The 18,648-nt window shown below is 41.7% G+C and overlaps 1 protein-coding gene across 2 annotated transcripts in view; it reads right to left on the bottom strand.

Moving 5' to 3' along the window:
* LOC124146987 (ADAMTS-like protein 4) overlaps window positions 1–18,648 on the bottom strand; it is a 285,075-nt gene that overhangs the window by 105,589 nt on the left and 160,838 nt on the right. The window contains exon 1 of one of the 2 annotated variants that reach the window (XM_048396907.1): window positions 4,607–4,920. The exons of the other annotated variant lie outside the window; for it this stretch is intronic. Coding sequence (XP_048252864.1) covers window positions 4,607–4,666 — 60 coding nt within the window. The 5' untranslated portion in view covers window positions 4,667–4,920. Of the gene's footprint in view, window positions 1–4,606; window positions 4,921–18,648 lie in introns of those variants that run through there. 2 annotated transcript variants of the gene reach the window in all.

Below are 18,648 nucleotides of genomic sequence, written 5' to 3'. Positions count from 1 at the left end.
CACAGACACATATGGACAATGCCCACATGTACATATAGACAATGCCCACAGACACATATAGACATTGCCCACATGTACATATAGACAATGCCCACATGCACATATAGACAATGCCCACAGACACATATAGACAATGCCCACAGACACATATAGACAATGCCCACATGCACATATAGACAATGCCCACAGACACATATAGACAATGCCCAAAGACACATATAGACAATGCCCACATGTACATACAGACAATGCCCACAGACACATATAGACAATGCCCACATGTACAATACAGACAATGCCCACAGACACATATAGACAATGCCCACATGCACATATAGACAATGCCCACAGACACATATAGACAATGCCCACAGACACATATAGACAATGCCCACATGTACATACAGACAATGCCCACATGCACATATAGACAATGCCCACAGACACATATAGACAATGCCCACATGCACATATAGACAATGCCCACAGACACATATAAACAATGCCCACATGCACATACAGACAATGCCCACATGCACATATAGACAATGCCAACATGCACATATAAACAATGCCTAATGCACATACAGACAATGCCCACATGCACATATAGACAATGCCCACAGACACATATAGACAATGAACACATGCACATATAGACATTGCCCACATGCACAAATAGACAATGCCCACAGACACATATAAACAATGCCCACATGCACATACAGACAATGCCAACATGCACATATAGACAATGCCCACATGCACATATAAACAATGCCCAAATGCACATACAGACAATGCCCACATGCACATATAGACAATGCCAACATGCACATATAAACAATGCCTAATGCACATACAGACAATGCCCACATGCACATATAGACAATGCCACAGACACATATAGACAATGCCCAAAGACACATATAGACAATGCCCAAAGACACATATAGACAATGCCCACATGCACATATAGACACTGCCCACATGCACATATAGACAATGCCCACAGACACATATAAACAATGCCCACATACACATATAGACAATACCCATATACAAATACAGACAATGCCCACATGCACAGCGCATCCACGTCCCTGTGACCTATGTGATGACACAGGAGCCGCAACAGCCATAGTATTACGATAACCCTGTACAGGTTATGCATGCAAACAGAAATAAGGGGTAATTGTGATACAACGTTAGTTGATATAAAACCAGCCATAAATCCCCATATATTCAGAATTCTAGGGATCCTGTGCTCCACATCCTGAACATGGTTCTGTCCTGTAGGTTTCTGGCAGACACAGGATGATCAATGCACATAGACAATATAGTGGAACAGGTGAAGGCTGGAGCAGGAAGCAGTGCTGACATTGTCCCCTCTAAACACTCTTTGTTTGTTTGTTTGTTGTTTAACGCTGCACTCAGCAATAAATAATCAGTAAATAATCGAGTCTGGACCAGACACTCAAGTGAATGACATCATGAGCATTGATCCACGCAATTGGGATACGATGACATGCATCAACCAAGTCAGCGAACCTGACCACTTGATCCCGTTAGTTGCCTCTTACGACAAGCAGGAGCGCCTTTTACAGCAAGCATGGGTTGCTGAAGACCTTTTCTACCCCGGATCTTCATGGGTCTTCTAAACACTCACAGACATGATCACAATGTTGAAAGGGTTTTTTGAAAGTTATTTTGATGAAGTTCATCGTAAAGATCTTCGAGCACTAATTATACACTTCAGTAACCAGTTGTTCTTCACCCACCTCATTCATGACAGCAATTAAAGTGTCATTGTAACTGCTCTCCTCTTATTGAAACAACTCAAGACAGGGGAGACATTAACCCAATGTCTGCTCTAACAATACATAAATCCTCCTGTACAATATTTGTATGCAATTATACAACCTCTGTTCTTGGCATGGGACGCTTGTCCTTTGGCTTAACATGGATTAGTTGTAAACAACATGAGTACTTGTACATAAAATGAATCATTCTTGTTCCAACTGAGATACCCCCACTACTGTTTTAAGGTGCTATCACAAAATCAGTTTGACAGATTAAGAAATATACTTTTAATGAGGCATCCCCTATCTTGTTTTATATGCTAGTAAAGAATTAACACCCATCATAAAATATGCTCTACCATGTGAACATTGAAGAGTAAAGTGTGTTAGTGTGTTAGTGTGTGTGTGTGTGCGTTAGTGTTAGTGTGTGTGTTAGTGTGTGTGTGTGTGTTAGTGTGTGTTAGTGTGTTAGTGTGTTAGTGTGTGTGTGTGTGTGTGTGTGTGTGTGTGTGTGTGTGTGTGTGTGTGTGTGTGTGTGTGAGTGTGTGTGTGTCTAAGTGTGTGTCTAAGTGTGTGTCTGGGTGTCTGCTTGTACTAGTCTAGTCCAGACTAATGCCCATTTTTATAGTGCTAGCCCACTGAGATACCATGCCGCAGCTTAACATGAATACCCCACTCAGACACAATATACTGACTCCAAGCCGACCAGTCCTTGTTTTAGCCCCTTAATGCCGAGCACCAGGCAGGGTGACAACAAATATCATATTTTAAACATCTTTTGGAATGATGTGGCCGGGGATCGAACCCCGGACCTTCCGCTCTCCGGGGGGACGCTCTACCACTTGACAGAGGCCGTCCTTCATTGAGGACTGGCTTGAGCAGGAATGAGATTACAGAGTTAAGGCTTTGTTGAACAGTGGTGGAGCTGGTGGGGACTTGGTGGTTCGATCTCTGTCACTTTCAGCAATATTTCGGCAAGATCATGATGGGGGACATCCAATCTAAACTTACACAAGGTACTCGCATGTGAAATTGAACATGCCCAGTATTTTACATTGATAAGCCCCAGTGATTTTGAAGATAGGTTGTGTAATCGGGGGCTATGGGTTTATGGTGGATGAGAAATTGATGGTTCAAATGTGGAATTATGAAGCTGATTTAGGGACAAAAGTGACAAATCAAATCTGTACCGGATAGAAATTCTGCAAATCCACCATAAGGAAAGACATAATTTTGTTAGAAAACTACTAGGTCCTTAAAACTGATCACTGGTTTCAGTGGCCCAGTGACCGGGTTAAACCCATGTGTTTTTTCAACCAAAGGATTTTCTTTCAAAGTTTAAAAAAATGTCAAAACCCACCTTCTTAATTCTGAGCTAAAAGCATTCTATTCTAACCAATCTGCTATTTGCATGCAGGCCTACATTGACTCGCTGGCTTTGGACAAATAAATTCATTTTCCAAAGTGTTAGTGGACTGGTGTAAGTTCTCAAATTTCATACACAAAACCCTTATGACAATAATCAATCCCTCACATAGAAAATATGAATATCTACAAGTTTATGAGAGTAAATTTGTACCACATTTAAGGTGCACAGATTACAAACAGTAGTTAACACGGACTAGGTGTAACGGGATGAACTCTGACCTCACATCACACATTAACATGAAACAAGCATGTTGACACAAGCCCCCCATCACTACACAAAATGACGTAATTGTCGCAACTTTTTTATTTATAAAAGCGACATCGTAACAGCAGGCCTGACCTTTGTGGTACATTTAGGGGTGCACAAAAATGCTAGACCCTGTCTCTGTCACAAATACTAACACAATCAAGTGATTTCCAAACGCACTAATTCCACATCGCATGACCACAATGAGGATAACATGCAGCTAATGCACAGGATCGGGATGGAAGCTGCTCCTATGTCAACATGAACAACGGAAATACACCAGCCTTAAACACTGCTGCATTTTCTTTATCATATATTCAGGTTTTAAGTCCTTTAACGAGAAATATAAGGTTAGTTTTATACTGTCATACCCTGAACTGTCCTTTTCAACTTCCAAAACCTGCTATAATATCTTTAAAAAAAAATCCTACCAATTTGTATATTCCTACTTAATATATATTTTATTGTAATTGTTTATGGTATTATCTAATACCCTTAGTTCATAGTTTGTTTTGTCGTATGCATAATAGTCTCTCGTAATTCCGCATGGAATGTCAACTTTTATTTAAGAATGTATGTGCATATTTTATATATCAAATATTGAGGTGAGACTTTAATAAAATATCTGTCTGTCTGGTTTGAACTTGGGGTCAGTGACATTAGCCCAGCAGATATTCAGATATTCCTAATCACCTACACACACATCAAATTATCTTACAAACAATAAATTAATTTTATGTGTATAAAATTAAAGACTTAAAAAATCAATATATACTTTTATATTGTTATTGATCTTTTTGTAAATTATGAAAGTGTTAAAGTTAACCTTCCTCAATATCTTGTGTCTATCAAATCCATGGAGTCAAACACTGTTGATCCAGGCAGCGCTGGGTTTTAACAACTTTTACATATAAAGTGCCTTGATACACACTCAATGTTGACACAATCGACTTTAGAAAACGCAATTCAAAGTAGGTCAACACATTTAAATGTAAACACATAATACCTAACAACAACAGTAAGTTTTATGCCAACCTAAGCATGACACAACTACAACCCAAATAATATCTGTTCAATCTCTTGATGACAAAAATACAATAAAATAGCAAATTAACAGGTAATGTCTTACCTGATACAACACTAATGCAGCAATCAAAATACAGGTGTAAAACTTGGAAGTCACATCCATAATAGCGTGTAAGTTCCAGTGTGTTGGTCCAGAGATTCGGCTGTGTTCACATGAAGCCAAGCATCAGCGGGAATGGGAGGCTGGCTCGTGTTGGATGATTGTGTTCACCTGCAGCTTACATGACATCAATGTAATCCGCCACACGTTAGGGGAGTCGCAGTGATCGGCGGGCTGGCTGAGGGGAGAGTGAGAGAAGGTAGGCCCCGACACTGTGGGCTCAGATCCCACTCACGGTAGTCTCAGAGGTAGAGGGGGGCTCCGTGTCACACAGGAAGTGGGGACCCTACACTGGGACTGGTTTATTCACCCTTGAGAGAATCACTGGGGAAAATCAACCATTATGAGATCCATGTTTATTTTTAAGAACTTAAAAAACATGTTTCTTTTATATGGCTTTTGATATTTTTAGGTATGTAAAGTTGTTTTATTAACATAACATTTTTGTAAACTGTTTCAATATTAAGGTATAGAATTGGAGTGGGCGTTTCATTATATATTTCACAAAGACGTTCAACAAAAGTGTTATTGTAGTTATCAAGAGTAGGGATACATTTGTCAGGGAACCGGATCCATGTGCCTGTTTCTACTAGTGATCTTATAATATTATGAGTATAATTAATCTTTCTTGGCATTATCAGCATTATTTTCAGAAAATATGGATATATAATATGATTAATCAATATCGCCAATTCATTTTTCATTGTAGTAATGATGTTGATGATAGGCTAAACAAAGGTTATTAAAATAAATTCATCATACAAATTAGATAATTAAAGAAATTCAAAACATAATCTGGGCCTTCATGTTATAATCAGAACAGACACTTTAGAGATTATTGAATATTCAATGGTTTTAATACACTACATCCATGCATTTTAGTACAGGTTTTGAAGATAAGCGTTTCATTTCACACTGCAATGTAATAAGTGAAGTGCAGGCTTCATCTCTCGTTCAATGAATGCAGTTTTACAGGAGGCCATGGCCAGTGTTGATTGTTTCCTGTACAGACACAGTGCTACCCATGTAAATGCTACCTGGCTTATTTGTATTCTGGAGATGTTGTGGAGCCGAGTTGTCAGTGTCGCTGTTGAAGCACGTTGTAATTTGATAATTACCCAGGTATGACTCATTGTAAGGCTGATGTTAAAGGGGTACTCACCACCACACCCATACAGTCAAACAGTCAAACAGTCAAACAGTTACATCGGTGTGCAATCATTCATTGTAAGGCTGATGTTAAAGGGGTACTCATCACTACACCCATACAGTCAAACAGTCAAACAGTTACATCAGTGTGCCATCACTCATTGTAAGTCTGATGTTAAAGGGGTACTCATCAACACAACCCAACAGTCAAACAGTTACATCAGTGTGCCATCACTCATTGTAAGTCTGATGTTAAAGGGGTACTCATCAACACAACCCAACAGTCAAACAGTCACATCAGTGTGCCATCACTCATTGTAAGTCTGATGTTAAAGGGGTACTCATCAACACAACCCAACAGTCAAACAGTCACATCAGTGTGCCATCACTCATTGTAAGTCTGATGTTAAAGGGGTACTCATCAACACAACCCAACAGTCAAACAGTCACATCAGTGTGCCATCACTCATTGTAAGTCTGATGTTAAAGGGGTACTCATCAACACAACCCAACAGTCAAACAGTCACATCAGTGTGCCATCACTCATTGTAAGTCTGATGTTAAAGGGGTACTCATCAACACAACCCAACAGTCAAACAGTCACATCAGTGTGCCATCACTCATTGTAAGTCTGATGTTAAAGGGGTACTCATCAACACAACCCAACAGTCAAACAGTCACATCAGTGTGCCATCACTCATTGTAAGTCTGATGTTAAAGGGGTACTCATCAACACAACCCAACAGTCAAACAGTCACATCAGTGTGCCATCACTCATTGTAAGTCTGATGTTAAAGGGGTACTCATCAACACAACCCAACAGTCAAACAGTCACATCAGTGTGCCATCACTCATTGTAAGTCTGATGTTAAAGGGGTACTCATCAACACAACCCAACAGTCAAACAGTCACATCAGTGTGCCATCACTCATTGTAAGTCTGATGTTAAAGGGGTACTCATCAACACAACCCAACAGTCAAACAGTCACATCAGTGTGCCATCACTCATTGTAAGTCTGATGTTAAAGGGGTACTCATCACCACAACCCAACAGTCAAACAGTCACATCAGTGTGCCATCACTCATTGTAAGTCTGATGTTAAAGGGGTACTCATCAACACAACCCAACAGTCAAACAGTCACATCAGTGTGCCATCACTCATTGTAAGTCTGATGTTAAAGGGAAACTCATCACCACACCCTATCAGTCCACCAGTTATCTGGCCATCTGATAAATATTTATTGTTAGTAAAGTTTCAAACATTCCAGCCTAATATTTCTTGACACTTTTATATATAATCAAAGCAGGATAAATATTTTTTAAAAATCAACAAATACCAATCTGTTGTGAGGGGCTATTTCAATACGGAAAGGTTCAAATAGATTAATTATTCTAAAATACCTATCTGCAGTACATAGTCTGTTGGTATTTGCATGTTGCCAAGAGCAAACACTGTGTGGTATACTTGTTGTTATGATATAACAGATGATCAGACAGTATGCATCAGTGGCCAGCCGTGGCCGTGGACGGGAACACAGTGATTGATGACAGGAGGCTCACCTCACAGCCACACACAATTCAGCTTTTGTCAACAGTCAATATGGCAGCCTGTCAAAACGGGCTCACACTGATTGTGAAGGGCTGTCTTGTCAACATTAGACATACATGTCTTCATTTAACACTGTTAGGTTGTAGATGTATTCCCCTTAACAGAGGTTTGGTCCTGCCCCGCCAGTGGCACCCGTCACACACACAGTCTGTTGTCATGTACACGTAGCCAGTGGTCTAACGTGCAGCATTTGGATGTACAGATTTGTCTCCCTTGGACCCACCAGGATCCACCAACCAATGATGAAACTGAAATACTGTTTAAAGTGGATTTAAGCTGTAATGTTCATCACTTTAATTTCCTTTCTCCCACTCTTGTCTATCATTCTTCCTTCGTGTTTCATCACTCCCTCATAATTGCCTTGCTTAAATTTTTTCCCTCTCACTTACCCTAATTTCTTCCCCTATCCTCTCTGAGCCCGATCCACGAAGCTTTGACAGTAAACATTTCTTCAACAAATGAGACAATTTCTATGACAGAATATATATGTTCCTTATGCTAAAACGCGTGCAAGGGATGATGTTACATGGTTTAAGACCTGAACTGGCTTAGGAATATATAATAAACACAGGACCCTTAACTTTTCATACAGTTCTTTCTGAAGGAGCTATCCCACTGATGTGTAGTTAAGCCAATCGTCAACACTAAAAAAGGAAAATTCTTCCAATCTGAAATGGGTGGAACAGATTTGACGTTTCAGTTTACTGATAAAGTATTTTGGATTCCACGCTATCATTTACTGAAATCTTTGAATTAAAAAAAGGCACTGTTTACAGGTTTATATTATGTGTGGAATGCCTCCATCTTGTCACAAAATAATTACAAAACATGGGAGTTTTTTAAACAGTTGTCAGACAATCAGGATACAGAATTCCAACTGAAATTGAAATTTAATTGTCTCCTATTGAGGCAGGTAAGTTTGAGATTACAGGACAAGGTATTTCTATCATCTATCTACCCCCAAATCTATGAGAGATTTGAAGCAAGGGCCTTAACTCTGCATGGAATGACATTCAGTGTCATAGAATGTCATTTGTCAACTGCTTGCAACAGTGAAACCAAAATTTATCATTCCCAAGTCTAACAAAGCTGTCTGCCAGGTCATTACAAAGATATCATCACATGGTAAGGTGTATCTCTTACATACAATAGATTCTAAATTACCTTTTTTTAAATTGCAGTGACAGTATACAATGAGATAAAATTCTCACCGAAATGAAATACGTGGACAGAGATGATAAAATTGAGTGTGAGTCATGCTTTACCAGACAAATTATTTACTGTTATTTATATTTGTTATATACCACCTGGGTGGGTGGGTGATTGGATTGCCCGGGAGGGTGGGTGATTGGATTGCCTGGGTGGGTGGGTGATTGGACTGCCTGGGTGGGTGGGTAAATAGATTGCCTGGGTGATTGGATATCGATTGCCTGGGTGGGTGGGTGATTGGACTGCCTGGGTGGGTGGGTGATTGGATTGCCTGGGTGATTGGATTGCCTGGGAGGGTGGGTGATTGGATTGCCTGGGTGGGTGGGTGATTGGATTGCCTGGGTGATTGGATTGCCTGGGAGGGTGGGTGATTGGATTGCCTGGGTGGGTGGGTGATTGGATTGCCTGGGTGGGTGGGTGATTGGATTGCCTGGGTGGGTGGGTGATTGGATTGCCTGGGAGGGTGGGTGAGTGGATTGCCCTGGAGGGTGGGTGATTGGATTGCCTGGGTTGGTGGGTGATTGGATTGCCCGGGAGGGTGGGTGATTGGATTGCCTGGGAGGGTGGGTGATTGGATTGCCTGGGAGGGTGGGTGATTGGATTGTCTGGGAGGGTGGGTGATTGGATTGCCTGGGAGGGTGGGTGATTGGATTGCCTGGGTGGGTGGGTGATTGGATTGCCCGGGAGGGTGGGTGATTGGATTGCCTGGGAAGGTGGGTGATTGGATTCCCCGGGAGGGTGGGTGATTGGATTGCCCGGGAGGGTGGGTGATTGGATTGCCTGGGTGGGTGGGTAAATAGATTGCCCGGGAGGGTGGGTGATTGGACTGCCTGGGTGGGTGGGTGATTGGATTGCCTGGGTGGGTGGGTGATTGGATTGCCTTGGTGGGTGGGTATGTGTTTGGATTTGGATTGAATGGGTGGTGGTTGGGTGGGAGGGCGATTGATTGCCTGAGTTGGGGTTGGGTGGGTGGGCGACTGGATTGCCTGAGTGGTGGTTGGGTGGGTGGGCGACTGGATTGCCTGAGTGGGGGTTGAGTGGGGGTTGGGTGGGGGTTGGGTGGGTGGGTGACTGGATTGCCTGAAAGGTGGTTGGGTGGGTGGGCGACTGGATTGCCTGAGTGGGGGTTGGGTGGTGGTTGGGTGGGAGGGCGATTGATTGCCTGAGTTGGGGTTGAGTGGGGGTTGGGTGGGGGTTGGATGGGTGGGTGACTGGATTGCCTGAGTGGTGGTTGGGTGGGTGGGCGACTGGATTGCCTGAGTTGGGGTTGAGTGGGGGTTGGGTGGGGGTTGGGTGGGTGGGTGACTGGATTGCCTGAAAGGTGGTTGGGTGGGTGGGCGACTGGATTGCCTGAGTGGGGGTTGGGTGGTGGTTGGGTGGGAGGGCGATTGATTGCCTGAGTTGGGGTTGAGTGGGGGTTGGGTGGGGGTTGGATGGGTGGGTGACTGGATTGCCTGAGTGGTGGTTGGGTGGGTGGGCGACTGGATTGCCTGAGTTGGGGTTGAGTGGGGGTTGGGTGGGGGTTGGGTGGGTGGGTGACTGGATTGCCTGAAAGGTGGTTGGGTGGGTGGGCGACTGGATTGCCTGAGTGGTGGTTGGGTGGTGGTTGGGTGGGAGGGCGACTGATTGCCTGAGTGGTGGTTGGGTGGGTGGGCGATTGATTGCCTGAGTGGTGGTTGGGTGGGTGGGCGACTGGATTGCCTGAGTGGTGGTTGGGTGGTGGTTGGGTGGGTGGGCGACTGGATTGCCTGAGTGGTGGTTGGGTGGTGGTTGGGTGGGTGGGCGACTGGATTGCCTGAGTGGTGGTTGGGTGGGTGGGCGACTGGATTGCCTGAGTGGTGGTTGGGTGGTGGTTGGGTGGGTGGGCGACTGGATTGCCTGAGTGGTGGTTGGGTGGGTGGGTGACTGGATTGCCTGAGTGGTGGTTGGGTGGGTGGGTGACTGGATTGCCTGAGTGGTGGTTGGGTGGGTGGGTGACTGGATTGCCTGAGTGGTGGTTGGGTGGGTGGGTGACTGGATTGCCTGAGTGGTGGTTGGGTGGGTGGGTGACTGGATTGCCTGAGTGGTGGTTGGGTGGGGGTTGGGTGGGTGGGCGACTGGATTGCCTGAGTGGTGGTTGGGTGGGTGGGTGACTGGATTGCCTGAGTGGTGGTTGGGTGGGTGGGTGACTGGATTGCCTGAGTGGTGGTTGGGTGGGTGGGTGACTGGATTGCCTGAGTGGTGGTTGGGTGGGGGTTGGGTGGGTGGGCGACTGGATTGCCTGAGTGGTGGTTGGGTGGGGGTTGGGTGGGTGGGCGACTGGATTGCCTGAGTGGTGGTTGGGTGGGGGTTGGGTGGGTGGGCGATTGATTGCCTGATTTGGGGTTGAGTGGGGGTTGGGTGGGGGTTGGGTGGTTGGGAGTGAGCTTGAATTGCGTGAGTGGGGGTTGGGTGGTTGGGAGGGAGATTGGATTGCCTGAGTGGGGGTTGAGTGTGTGCATGGGCTTCTATAGAGAGTGAGTGAGTGAGTGAGTAGAGTTTAATGCTGCTTAAAGCAATATTCCAGACATGAAATGGGCCCCTCACACATCTTCAACGTGACAAGCTTTAATGTTTTATCCAACATCTAGGCTACAGAACACTCAGTCTGTATCAAGTGTGGGAAGAAAATGTGAGAAAAGAAGTGTTATTACTAAATAGAAGGTTGTACCTAAAAGAATATGTGATAGCATGACAACTATAGGTATCACTGATCCCCTCCCCCTATAAATTCTTCCCATGTCTACCTGCCCTTACACAAGTGCCTCCCAATTTAATCTTGGTTTACACTTTACACTGCTTTGAAATATTGAATAGACAATTATAACATAACAATTGTATGGAAGTTTGTGTTTGCAAATAATGCATCAAAGGAAGATGAGAAGGCATAAACATTAACCCAGATACTGATGACCAATAACAGAAATATGCTGACAAAAAAAACATGACAATCTAGAAAATAGGGAACAACATTGCTCTGAGTCCTGTATGTGCTTGGAAAGATCCGTCCTTGGCCACGCAGGCAATTGGTAACCCATACCTCCCCAAATTAGGTATGGACTGACTGTCTTGTGTTGCCCAACAGGGGTATGGTGATATCATTCACCCAATCCTTGATGCAAACAAATACCCAAAGTATAGAGGCACGCGTTTCAGCCATGTTGGCTGTGCTCCATGAATGATACACATTGTGTTGTGGGGGTCACATTATACTACTTATCTCACATACATGGAATATTGCAAATAATAACTCGTAAAGATGGGATAATACAGGACGCCATCATGCAAGAGGCCCGGAAACACTGGTTGGTGGTCATTCTAATCATTCAACTCAAATTATTGTCAAGATCTAAATTTACAAATTACTCATTTATTTAGATAAAAAATATGTTTAGAAATGACATGCAAACAATCCCAAAAAGACATCCTCAGACACATAGGATATCTTCTCGTTGACCTCATCATCCCCACAATAGTTGTTTGACAGTGTGAAATCCAACATATCAAATATTCAACCACAGCCCATGGTTATTATGTCTGTTTTATCAATATTATCCTTCCCTTCCACATTTTATTTTTTAAATGATCTTCTTTACAAAATTATCAGATGAAGCATGCAGAAATATTTTGAAACATAATCTTGAACCAAGTCAGCAATCTCTATATTGCAGCCATGATGGTAAACTTTGAAGTCAGATCGCACACATGGGTTAAAACTTCAATATTTTCTCCAAAAACATGACTGAATGACAGGAAATGTAATAGAAATTCCATTGCAATCTCTGACCATCTTACAATAATGATGGAACAGATAAGTATTTTTGGATCATAGCCTGCAAGCAGAAAAATCTGGTTAACTGCAGTTGAATAATTTGGCCGTAAACCAGCTTGCATTTCAGACATTGAGTTATTTCTGTCACTACAAAACTCTTATCTTCAATACACTACATAGTAACTTACAAAATGAGTCAAACAGGGGTATTCTTCTATAATTATTACACCCTTAATATTTCCTGCACTGTGCAGTGGACATATAATATTCTACCATGACATTGATGAATGCTTGACTCTGATTGGTTAAAAAGAGGTTCCCTTTAAGCTACGGGGGAATGTACCACACAGTCAAACAGTTTATAAACAGTTCTGTCACAGTTGGTGTTATATAGTTCTCTGTTGCCTGCAGTAGTTCACATGCAATATTCAATTTATTACCTGTTGTAGTTAGAGAACTAGACGTGATTCCATCACAGATCAGATTGCATGTGAAAGGTTCTAGAGAATATTAATAATACCTGAAGACAGTTTGAGTGACTATATCAGTTAAGGAAGAACATAATCTGTGTTCATCATAAACATTAGAAAAACGTATCTTGATAAATAATTATGTTATGATAGATAGAAGTATTAAGATAGATAGTTTTCTCAAGTCAGAAGAGTTATACACAGACAAATAGTCTGAAGAGCAACAGGTGTCTCTGCTGTTGCATGCTGGGAAACATCTGTTCCACTGACAAGGTGCGATAACTTGGGTAAGACAGCTTCAGGTTGGTATATATATACATTATCGCTGTATACTGTCATTTTTTGCAATGATTCACATTTTCTTCTTATCTCATAAGCAATTCTAATTCAGAAAAAACTCCTGGTTGCTAATTCTCTACGGACAGAGATAGGAGGACTTAGATTTATGCCATGCAACTCATCTGGATTGAGGAAAATGTAAAAATTCTCACTCATGTCTTCCCCATTACTATTTTTCATGATTCTTCATTCTGACTCGTATTTTCATCCTTGCCTGAAACGTGGGTTAAGATAAGCAACTTAATCAACATCTACCAGAAATGAGGGATTAGGAAAGGAGGTGAGGTGAAATGGTGTTTAACGTCGCGTTCAAGATTTTTGCACTTACATAGCAATGTGCATGCATGTGTGTGTGCATTTGGCTGCTTGTATGAATTAGTCCTGACTAATGCTGGTTTTATAGCACTAGCTCACTGAGATACCATGCCTCACTTAAAAATGAATACCCCAATACAACACCCTACACAGACTCCGAGCCGACCAGTCCTTGGTGTATCCTCTTAATGCTGAATGCCAGGCAGGGCAACAAAAAGTACCATTTTTTAACGTCTTGTGGAATGATGTGGCTGGGGATCGAACCACCGACCTTCCACTTTCCTTGCAGACACTCTACCCACTAGACCATGAAGCTGGTTGAGCAGTATCATGAGACATGGAATGTTTGCCATTATGAATATATCCCCACATCTCATGTTTTCTAGCCACACCTTTTTTTGAGTCCCTTATCCATACATGACAACACGCTTTATGACGTAATCAAGGTAGATGTTTCAAAGCCCACTGATGACATCAAATTGTTCGCAACTTGCTGCTGAATTTAGGGTGCGAAATAAGCTACACAAGGAAAGATATTCAATAAGTAATGAAAACATACCTCAAAACTTACTTTTCACCAATGCACATTCTAAGCAAACTTGATCTGATCAAAATTTTGCATCAAAACAATCGTATGTACCAATTATGTATCAGCCGACTGCCTGTCTGTAATGTCATGTGACTGACCCTTGTGCATCTATTTTCAACTAGACTGTAATGGAGGGGCTCGAAGTCACGTGACGGTAACAAGATGGTGCCTGATTGACCAGTCTCACACAGCAAGATATTATTGCTATAAACTCAACAAGACATAGTCTTTTGATCATCGAAGTGTTAACAGAAGTAAATTTTCTCAAAGGTAAAACTTAATTTTAGTGTATAAGGATCATTATTAGACATGTGGGGCAGTCAGGTAGCCTAGTGGTTAAAGCGTTCGTTTGTCACGCCGAGGACCCAGGTTCGATTCCCAACATGGGTACAATGTGGGTACAAAGCCCATTTCTGGTGTTCCCCGCCGTGATATTGCTGGAATATTGCTAAAAGCGGCGTAAAACCATACTTACTCACTCACTCACTATTAGACATGTAATGAGAAATACTTCTTAAGTAGGGCTGTAATGATTCACCGATACCTACGATATCATCGATACTAAGGAACACACGATACTTAAATCATCAGTTTGTGAAATCGCGATACACCATAAATAGAACAGGAACAAATAGAGTTACTTCTCATTATGGCAGAAGAAGCATAGCACCACCTGTAAGCATGGCAGAAGAAGCATAGCACCACCTGTAAGCATGGCAGAAGAAGCATAGCACCACCTGTAAGCATGGCAGAAGAAGCATAGCACCACCTGTAAGCATGGCAGAACACAAGGATGTAGTGGCTGAGGATGTGCCAACTAACAGTTACATTTAATAACCATCCCTTCATTTAAAACTGTCATGTTCTTGTGGATTTTCTTTGTTAAAGTTTTTGAGATAACAATAATACGATGTATGAAGAAAGTGGTTTCAGAGCTGTATTTCAGTGATTTCATTATTTTCGTAATATTTGATTTGGTGCAGCATGATACCAGTAGCATCATCAGTCTGTATCGTGATAGAAATCGTATCGCAAGATACCATGCCATACTCAGCTCTATTCTTACGAGCTTGAAAACCCCTAACTCAAAACACAAGAACAAGTCGTGGACAACTTCAACAGCATCACTCAACAAGCCCTCTTCCCAGCACTGGTGTACCTGTTTCAGACTTGATCCCGTTAGTTCAATCTATAGTTATCCTCTTATATCAATCAGTCTGTAACATTTAGTGAAGGTTTGCCACGGTCCAACAAAGCAACCTCCCCATGTCCATATACATTGTCATTGGTTGCAACAAATTTGACTTAAATATTTTTTTAAATAAAAAAACAAATACAGTGATGAAGAGCAACTGCACAAGCAAGTCTTGTTTCATGTTCTATCAGATCATAGAAGGGTGATTGGTCTTGCAACAGTTGCCAGGAGTGTGCAAAGGAGGTTTTACCACAAGTACATTTCTGTAACAGCAGTGACTGAATGAGGCTGTGTGAGTTGGCCTCTGTTTGTCCTCCACAAGACTAATATATTGCCACCATGGGGAGAGAGTGAAGGTAGCTTGACATAACATCAGCCTGTAAATAGTCAGGTTGGGACCAGACACACCAGTGTAAAAAAACAACAACATGGCCTGGTTACGATGACACACAGAATGCAGCACACTGTAACTTACTGTAATACCCTGTTACATCCTTTTACACCCTGTAACATGCTGTAACACATTGTAACAACCTATAACAACCTGTAACAGGCTGTAACAAACTTTAGCATTTTGTAACACCCTGTAACACACTGTAACACCTATAACAACCTGTAACAGGCTGTAACACACTGTAACATGCTGTAACATGTGGTAACACCCTGTAACACTGTAACACCCTGCAACATGCTGTAACACCCTGCAACATGCTGTGACACCCTGTAACACTAACACCCTGCAACATGCTGTAACACACTGTAACATGCTGTAACACCCTGTCACACTGTAACACCCTGCAACATGCTGTAACACACTGTAACATGTTTTACATGTTGTAACATCCTGTATCATGCTGTAGCACCCTGTAACATGTGGTTTACATGTTGTAACACCCTGTAACATGCTGTAACACACTGTAACATGTGGTTTACATGTTGTAACACCCTGTAACATGCTGTAACACCCTGCAACATGCTGTAACACACTGTAACACCCTGTAACACACTGCAACATGCTGTAACACCCTGCAACATGCTGTAACACACAGTAACATGTTTTACATGTTGTTACATCCTGTATCATGCTGTAACACCCTGTAACATGTGGTAACATGCTGTAACACCCTGCAACATGCTGTAACACACTGTAACACCCTGTAACATGCTGTAACACACTGTAACACACTGTAAAACCCTGACCCCTACCCCCATTGCTGACACACATTACCAACAAAGATGGGCACTGAGGGCCATCCCCCTAAACCCTCCACACCCACACCCAGCTCAGGACGGTTAATAAGGACATTAATCTAAGGCTGCATATTGAAAGAAACTATGTTTTAAACATAACAAAAGTAGTATTACAAACTCTACAAAAAAAACATTCTTTCAGTTGATGCATAAAACATGAAAATAAATACCTCAACTCATCATGCGTCTTTGGTTTCTGAACATGGATACATTTGTGTAGAAGGGATATATCCAATACAATACCTATGAACCTATGTTTCAATTTATTGAATTTATTAAAAAATTAAATGAACGTCTTAACAAGAGTATAGAACACAAACAGGATACAAAACATACATCTGTCATGCAAACACTGGAAATTAATTACACAAGGTACAATCAGTAAATGAAAAAAACATTAATTTTCAACAGACAGTGATTTCATAGGAATTTTCCTGAATCTGAATCTGTAACTAAAAATGTGAAATGTGTTGTCTTATCAACACTAGGATCCAGCTTAACTAACAACTGACTCTGTTTCTTTCTTGTATAAATCTTCCACCAAGTATTCTAGTGTGACATGCTTGCCATAGGTGAACTACTTATCAGACATTTGCAATGGCAGAATGTTGATCATCCACCTACAACACAGTTCCAGAGCAGCTCTATCATGTCCAGGCCGCCCCGATATAGAACATGATCAAGGATGGCCAAACACCCGACCCACGCCCACAACTCATATATAAGATAATATCCCATGTAAACATACTTCCACACATTCCATAACACAGAAGTCTTATTCACTCTGCCAACTCTCTGTCAATATCACTTATGATTTTACGTATTTATAAGAAAATAGGATAAATTGGACAAAAAGAAATGTTGGTTAACATGCCTTCCAGGCGTCCGAACAAGAAGCAGCCTATGTCTGTACAGTTCCTGGTGTACCGGCTCTGAAATACACACCATCAATCAAGCACCTCCCATTCCTATATTGCACACACAAGGATTTTTTAGCTTCTAATTGCGGTCATGTTTTCTGATAGAGACGACACAATCCATCTATCTTCCATAGGGCGGTTCACCCTCATTCAGCTATTCATGATTGCTTCAAACTAAAATGGAATCTCATTCAAATTATTGGAGCCTTTTTTGTGTCTGACATAAAGAAATACCATAGGGCTGTGTATAATGTCAGTGCAAACAGATCAGATTGGAGAAGGCAAATATCAAAGCAATTTAGATGCATTTTGATTTATATTTGCGCTATCAGTCTGTCTGACATCAGTTATCTGGGTTTTTAAACATTTTAAACTCAGTAGACTAAAGATGCCTGCATATAATAGGCCTGTAATCTGTTGATAATGGAAATATTTTATCCTAGAGAGATTTTGTGAACTAATTCTAAACTGATGTTTACATATATGTATGAAAAAATATGATATGAATATATGTGGGTTTGTCACACAAATCATGATACAGCACAACTGAAGGATGACAGGAAAAAATATAATCATACCTCAAAAATTGTCCATCACATCTAGACATCACAAGTTCTCAACGCCATGAAAGAGCTTTTACAATGGTAAAGATAAACATATTTCACAAATTCTATCATTGGCATACAATTCCTACGAAAACATAAACTCAAATAAGATATTTCATTTTTTTTTCCAAACGAAATTGTAATTCAAAACTTAACACACAACCCTTAGCTTTAAATCAACAAGGATGTTAAATGAAACTACAAATAAGTCTGTTTATAACAACTTTAACACTCTGTGCCTTTGATCGTCCAGAACTGAGCTGTGTGTATGACACCTGATACAGTTGACAGAATGGAGGGCCACTAGGTCCCCACACCACACATGTAACACATAGGCTTCAAGTTGACATGGAAATGTCAAAGTAATTGTATCGTTCTTAAAGTAGTATATTGATAGTTTATATCTGACCCTGGCGCTATGATCTATACCATGTATCTGATACTGGCGCCGTGATCCTGTACCGTGTGTTATGTAATGAATGAAACAATAAGTTGAACAATAGCGACAGGTCTTGTACGTAATTGAAGTTACGTTTGATGCAT

Source organism: Haliotis rufescens, unplaced genomic scaffold (assembly GCF_023055435.1).
Source record: "Haliotis rufescens isolate VD_foot unplaced genomic scaffold, xgHalRufe1.0.p SCAF_1, whole genome shotgun sequence".
NCBI lineage: Eukaryota > Metazoa > Mollusca > Gastropoda > Lepetellida > Haliotidae > Haliotis > Haliotis rufescens.
Note: the sequence above shows the minus strand (reverse complement) of the source record. Positions and strands in the feature narration are given on the sequence as shown.